At 29.2% G+C, this 8,065-nt stretch overlaps 1 protein-coding gene across 1 annotated transcript; it reads right to left on the bottom strand.

Annotated features, from left to right (window-relative positions):
- Positions 1-3,219: 3,219 nt before the first annotated feature.
- Positions 3,220-5,221, bottom strand: LOC100266786 (molybdopterin synthase catalytic subunit). The gene is made up of 2 exons (XM_002268588.4): positions 5,027-5,221; positions 3,220-4,215 (listed from the first exon to the last, which is right to left on the bottom strand). The coding sequence occupies exon 2, from the start codon at positions 4,116-4,118 to the stop codon at positions 3,411-3,413; it is 708 nt and encodes a 235-aa protein (XP_002268624.1). The 5' UTR covers positions 4,119-4,215; positions 5,027-5,221; the 3' UTR covers positions 3,220-3,410.
- Between the last annotated feature and the right edge of the window lie 2,844 nt (positions 5,222-8,065).

Below are 8,065 nucleotides of genomic sequence, written 5' to 3'. Positions count from 1 at the left end.
AAAGAATATATATCACTCTTCTTTGGTTTATGATAAAATATGTTACTATCCTTACATATTTGATTTCTTGTGTAATGATGAAATAATATGAATTAAGTGAATGTTATTTCGCAATAACACCAATTGACATGATCCTTTATAAGAAAAAATATCACTTAAGTATTTTAAAAGTATCACTATGTTAGAAGGGAAGTGCATTTTTAATGTACTTCAATTGTACCTTTTTTTAAAAATAAAATATGATATGCTCTTTTATTTATATATATAAAAAAAACAAAACACAAGAGTGTTAAAAGTACCACCATGCAAAAAGAGTGGTACACTTCTAATACATTTCACTTGTACCTTTTCATAAAAAGAGCATACTACTATTTTATAAAAATAAGTATCACTATCGTGAGAAGGTTGTATCATTTTCTTTGGTTTAGGGTAAGACCTATTATACCGGTTAAGTGCTCAATATCTTATGTAATAATGAAGTAATGATGAATTTAATGAGGTATTATTATGTAATAACACCTATCAACACAACTCTTTGGTACCATTTTTTTTATGAAAAAAGTTATATTGTAGTGTACTAAAGGTATACCACTCTTTTAGCATAGTGATACTTTTAAAACACTTAAGTTGTACTTTTTTTTTTTTTTTTGTAAAAAGTAATACCCTTTTTCTAAGGGTTGTTTCAATCTATATTGTTACTCAATAACATTCACTCAATTCAAATTATTTCATCATTACATGAGACGTTGAGCATGTAACAAACAATAACATACTTTATCGTAAGTCAAAGAAGAATGATACATCCTTCACACCACACCATAGTGGAACATACTTCAATTGTATTTTTTTTAAAAAAAGCATGGTACTTTTCCAAGGGTTGTGTTGATTGTATGCAATTTGAATGCAAAAATTTTAATTTTTAATAAAATTAATATAAATTATTTTTTTTTTCATGAAAAACATATTTTATTTTTTAGTTTATATAAATAAAAAAATTAAAAATTTTATCAAAACAAAATGTTAGAACCACAATCAAGTTTTTATTTTATATAATTAAAAATATTAAATATTTTATTTTTTTTAAAAAAAAGTTAAAACTACGATAAAATTGGATTCACAAACAAAAGATTAAAACCATGATCACCAACTTTTATTTTCACATGAAAATTTAAAAAAAAAATTAAAATATAAATAACAAAATCACATAATAATGAAATAAGATTTACAAAATAAATAAATGTTTCATTTAGCAGAAATATAGAAATTTTATTTACTAAATCTCTAAATTTGTTCATTGTATATTTATTTTTATATTAAATTTGCTCTTATTAATTATTTATGTTAAATTTGTTCTTATTAATTATTTAAAAATGGCGGTATTATGAAGGGAAAAAAATCATGTGGAATGATTGGTTACCATATATCAATTTTATTTTATTTTATTTTATAAAATAACCATGATTTATCATATCAAAGTTAAAAACAAAATTACAATAGTTGGTGATTGAAGTGAATGTTAGAGGGTAGTTTTGAAATTTTGATGATTTTCACTATTGGGTTATATGATTTGAAAATCATTTTCCTCAAAATGTATATATTTTAAAGTCAAAAGTCAAACTTCTTGAAATGTTGTTTTTTTTTAAGATGGTGAATGATTATATGATTTTTCATTTATTTAAACATAGTAATTGTGTTATTTGAAGGGTTTCTTACAATCGATGAAAGAACTAAAGGAAAGGAAGAAGTTGTAGAAAACATTAATGAAGATAAAGATGAAACATACAATATATAATAGCGAGAAATAAGTAAAATGAGTTTGAATAAACATACAAAAATATTTTATTGAATTTAAACATTTTCTTTTATTTTTTTTTCACTTTTTCTTTTCTTCTACTTTTCCTTTTTATTTTCTCTCAAAATTTCCAAAAACCAAACATAGCCTTAAAAAAAAAAAAATTGATTTTTTTCATTACATAAAAATATCTTAAAATACATGATAAGTTAAAAAAACAAGCATGATAATGAAAGTTTAAGAAAACAAATATGCTTATTCTAAAAAGAAGGAATTGTTCTTTTTCTTAGTTTTTCAACAAAACTCAAGTGATATTTAAAACGATGGAATAAGGACTGGGAAGAGGAAATCAAATTTCATGTTGATTCATTAATGCGTTTGAATGATTATGTAGAATGAGAAAAAGAATAAAAATTTCATTGTTATGAAAATCTTAAACTCGGTAAGATTTTGATTTCTCTATGATATTATGATTTACCTCCATTAAGAAAGTGAATTTGTGTTATGATTTACCTTCACTTCCATCCTATTCAATTTACATTCTCACGTACCAAATCCCAAGATGACATAATTTTGGTCTAAATAAAAAAAAAACTTAGAAACATTTATAGGAGAAACGTAAAAATGCTCAAAATAGGATTTCTCAAATTTTATTTAGCTGAATTTTAATTAGTAAGTACCAACCTCTAAAGTTATATTTGGTTCTCGAAAATTATTAAAAAAAATATTAAGAAAAATGATTTTCTTACGTTTATTTCCTTATGAAAAATAAGAAAGAAAATCAAATATAATTAAAATTTCTTATAAATTTTTGTATTTTCAAACAGAATAATTTTTACATAATGAAGGAAAATAAGTAAATATATATAAAAATAATTTTTTTAACTTTAAATTTGTTTTTTATTTTCCTTTACTCATTTTTTTCCTTCTATTTTTCTTCTTTATTTTTTCTCATTCACATTTTCTCTCAAATTTTGCAGAACCAAACATAATTCTAATGAATGATTCAATTTTCCACTTCACTATGGTTGAACCCCATGTTGATCTCTAAATACCAAATGCTCACCCCTAGGTTCCCAAGGAGCTGAAGTTGATGGTTATTTCAAGTTCATAACATGCCTAAAAAGACAAAAAAAACACCCCAACAAAAAGAAACAACTTTATTCAATCAATCAGCATACAACAACTTTGTTAGGGAAATTTATTGGAAAATTTTCAGATGCATGTTTTGTGAAATCTGTAGGAATTATCATAGTCCTGGGCTCAAACCCAATAGTTTGGAGGACCTAAGGACTTCACCCAGCATCTGTTTGGGTTTGCAGAATTGCTCCACACTTTTTTTTTTCTTTTTTTTTTCTGCCTTTTATAGGCCAGAATTGCCAGACACAATTTGCCATTTAACTTGTGGCTCCTATTAGAGAGTAGTATAATATATAAATATCGTTAATTTTATTTGAAAGAACAATGGATGATGATATGCAACAAAACAGGCACAGCTTTTCCACCAGACCCTAAAATGCATTTGATTGTTAACAGTGAACAGAAGGGAGTGAATAAAAATGCAATTGAACTTGATCTTCTTACTGATAAAGCTCTCCTCCATGGATGCATAAGGTGGTCATTCAACATCCACCTTCACCTTAGCCCCACAGCAACCCTTCCTCTCCTGTGCCTCCACCTTTACTTTTCTTGAACAGCATGTCCCTCCCTCCTGCAGCCCAGCATTACCAAGCTCTGACCTCCTCTCCAAAAACTTGAGTTCTCCTTCCACCTTCACCTTAGCCCCACAGCAACTCTTCCTCTCCTTTGCCTCCACCTTTACCTTTCTTGAACAGCATGTACCTCCCTGCTGCAACCCAGCATTACCAAGCTCTGACCTCCTCTCCAAAAACTCAGAGTTCTCCTTCCAAACCTCTCCATTTGCATACACCTCCTTCTTCCATATCGGAACTGATGCCTTAATTTCATCAATTACAAACTTACAAGCGTCCAATGCATCAGCCCGGTGAACAGAAGAGATTGCAATGAAGATACTGGTTTCCCCCACTGGAACTGGGCCCAAGCGGTGGGCAACTGCAATGGAGATGAGGCTCCAGGATGCTCGGGCAGATGAACAAATGTCATTGATGCAGCGGATGGCCATTGGAACATAAGCTTCGTATCTCAACTCTACAACTGTATTACCATCAAAGGTGTCACGAGTCGTGCCTGAGAAAGTTGCTACAGCGCCTGCCTGTGGGGCACTGACATAATTTATATACTTGGCAATGTCAATCACATTATGCTCTTCTAATATTTCAACCAAGTTTCTCTCCTCATCGGCCATCTTCCTCAACTGTAATGCTTTGGGTAATTCAGACAACAAACTTATCCTATGCTTTCTGCAGAAATTACAGAGCTAGCACAGCCATGGCTAGATGTTGCTGTTGATGAAACAAGAAACAGAAAATGTCAAATATCATATGGCCTATTGGACAAACAACAAAACCGTCTGCATATCACAATCAAAGATCATTTGGCCCTTCAAAATTGGGAGAGACAGTTTCAACCTTATTCCCAAACAATCTACCCTTTCACAGTCTGCAAAGTTGCCAACAAAATATCTGGATTTGAATTTCTCAACCTGAATTGAGGACCACCAAAATAAGCGTTTTCAAGCAAAATATCCAATGTCAAAAATTTAACTCGTAGTGGCCTATCCATGAATCAATTGCAAGACCTTATCTGATGGTGATTAAGGAAAACTTCAGATTTTACAGATTTTTTTTTTTCTTTTTCAACTTAAATATCCCAGATGATCTAGTTTTCAAAGACTACATTTCCTGCAATTTCATCAGCAGAAAAGATGTTAAAGCAAGTATCTAAGGGAACATGAGAAATTAGGTTATTGGAATTAGCAGTTGATTGATGAATTGAAAATACAGATAACAGCTCCACAAATCACAGCTTCAAATTCAGGATTTTCTAACGAATTTTCGACCAATCGAAGTAGATGCCATCTTCCTCAGTGCTGAAATTAATTACAAAGGAATTTCGACGCCCGCCTTTAGATATCAGGTCCGGGAGCCCAATTCAACCAAAAAAATGGAGAAATTTTCCAGGCAAATCTTTATTTCCAAAAAGAAAATATGGTTACGGATAAGAAGGGAAAAGCCGAAAAGAACTAAATTGTTGGAGGAGAAAGGGAAAACAGTTTGAAACCAGCCTGAGAGGAGGGGAAAGAGAGGATCAAACCTGGAGTGTTGTTAAACTGAAAAGTTCCCGCGGCTAGTGGTGATGGTATCACGGCGGAGATGGGTGTTTGTGGAGTAGGTGGCCGGCGGAGGCGGTACGGTGACGTGGCTGCGCTGCTGTAGCTCTATCAGTTTCAGTGATAAAAAATTGACGAAGAGGCAGGAACGAGAAGGGAAGCTTACATATTTAATATATTAACTTTTTTAATATATAAAGGAGCCATTATATTCACGTATTTAATATTCAATTACAAACACAATATTCTAAAATATTTTTATTTAATATGCAATTAATTGATTCAATTTTTTTAATTTCAAATTATTCTTAAAAATTAGATTATTAATTATATCATACTTTATTTAGAATCCATAGACGCATGAGAAAATTCAAAAAATATAGGCTTTAAAGGAGACATAATAAAGTTATATTACTCATAATATATGGTATATTATGTTTTTCAGTGATTAGATTTATTTTTTGAACTTTAAATTATTTTTAGAAATTATTAAACTTATTAATAAATTCAATATCAAGTGTGACTTGATTTGAAGTTCATTTCTTTAGTAAGAAAATTTATAAAAATCATTAGAAAAATTAGGTTAATCCAACCTATGATAATCACCTTAGAGGGGGATTGAATAGGGTGATGGTATTTTTTTTTGTAAATTTAAAATATGTGAATGCAAGAGATAATTATATGCAAATATATAATAAAACAATATAAAAACAATTGCATATAAATTAAGATAATAGAGAAGAAAGAATGCAAACTCAAGATTTTTATAGTGGTTTGACATAACCCGACCTACGTCCACTCTCCTCTAGCTTCAATCCCAAGTTTGAGGTTCCACTATTTTAAGGCTTTCAAACCAAGCCTTTAAGCAATATAATTGTATTATGGTTCCAATTCACCCTCTTGAACTTTTGGCTTCAAACACTCTTTACAATTCTCAAGAGATACCTCACTCTTAAACAACCTCTCAAGTGATACTCCACACTTGAGAATCCCTAAGTGATACTTCACACTTAAATTCTTCCTCTCAAAGATATACAAATAATTTTACAAAATCCTAGTACAAAACTTTAGACTCAAATGATACAAGAAAACTAAGATTGAATGATGCACTAATAATATGCAAGTTTTAGAACAATAGTGCACTTAAAACACTTTCCCAAAACTCAAATATATTCAAGAAATGTTTAGGAATGTTAAACTCTTGAAACAATGAAGATTGAAGCTTTTTTATAGAGAAAAAAAAAGTCAAACTAGCCGTTGGGGGTTCGATCGGTCGAGCTGGGGGTCAACCGGTTGACTAGTCATTAACATTTAATGCTTGACACGTGATTGTTGGACCTCGACCAGTTGAACAACTGTCCTGGAAAAGAGAGAAAGTTGTTTACACCTCTCGACCAGTTGAACAAGGCGTCGACCTGCTCCTAGACCAGTTGAGTTGTGGGTCAACCTACTCCTAAACTGGTTGATCTGAGGGTCGACTTGCTCCTCAACCAGTTGAGCTAGAGGTCGACCTATTCCTCGATCAGTTAAGCCGTTTTTGGCTCAACAACCATTCTTTTCAACTTAAAACTTTTTAAACAACTTTGGAAAACATTTGACACAAGATTTTAATTAAAAACATGAAATCATCCAATTTTAAAATATTTAAAACAAAATAACTCTTAGATGATTTTGGTGCATAAGTAAAGAATGTAATACATGAAAATCCTAGTGCACCAACAACCTTACAAAGAGATCTTATCAAGCTTAGGTCTTAAAAAACACTTCTCTTTAAGATCTTCTTCTTCTTAATGATTTCTTTTTGGTTTGATTTGTCTTTATAATTGTCACTTTGGAAATCGTGTTACCTAAACACACTTGAAATATAATTATAAGATCTAAACCTTATTTTGTTATCATCAAAACCCAAATTAACCAAACCTTGGTTTCACAATAATAATAATAATAATAATAATAATTATATATAGAAAAGAAATAATAGTATCATTGTGAACTAATTTTTATTCGTAATTGTTTTATTAATTAATTCACTATTTGAGTATCAAGTTATTTTTTTAAAAAAAATTAGTAGACTTATTAATGAATTCAATGCATTAAGTCTTATTTAATTTGGAATTTAGTTGTCTATTAAAAAATTCAGAAAAATATAGTTTTATGTATAAAATAAACAATAGAGTTATTTTAGACAAATTTTTGTCTATAAATTTCTTGTAAGTATCAAGTTATTTTTTAAAATTATTGAACTCGTTAATGAATCTAACACGTTAAGTCTTGTTTAATTTGAAATTTATTTGTGTAGTGAAAAAAATACAATTTTATGTATAAGATAAATAATAGTCATTTTAGACCAATTTTTGTTTATAAATTTTTTGTATTAACTAAATCATTATTTGAGTTTCAATTTTTTTATTTTTTATTTTGTAAAAATTATTATACTAGTTAATGAATCCAACCCATCAATTCTTGCTTAATTTTGAGTTTATTTGCCTAGTAAAAATAAATAAATTGTAGTGTATGATTATATGTAAAGAAGAAACATTTCAAGTCATTCAAAAATAAATTTGGTCTATGTCTTTCTAATGTTAATAAATTCTATGACTTTTTAGTACTAATTAAATCGGTTTTTGAGTTTTAAATTATATCAAATGAATTTTTTTATTAAATTTAAAAAATTATAAAAACACGTGTAATTTAAAAGAAGATCAAATTTAAAGATTTTCAATATTCATATTGGATTATGAAGAGAGAAGAAAAATGATATCATTTTTAGTTGCTTTTAAAGGATTTTAAAATTTTCTTTATGTTTTCCTTTTGTTTTTAAAACCGATAAAAACAATATCTACTTATTCTTCAAAAACTATTCTCTATTTCACTTTATTTTCATACATTAGAAACGGAGAACAACGATTAAACAGTGTGTGGACCCTGCATTTCGGCTCATGCGTTTCCCACTCGATGACGAGCTCGATTTTTATTTGAAAAATAATTTTATTTGATTGAGAAAATGACTTGGAGTCGCCACT

Source organism: Vitis vinifera, chromosome 6, assembly GCF_030704535.1.
Source record: "Vitis vinifera cultivar Pinot Noir 40024 chromosome 6, ASM3070453v1".
NCBI lineage: Eukaryota > Viridiplantae > Streptophyta > Magnoliopsida > Vitales > Vitaceae > Vitis > Vitis vinifera.
The sequence above is the reverse complement of the archived record's forward strand: the minus strand, read 5'-3'. Positions and strand labels throughout refer to the sequence as shown.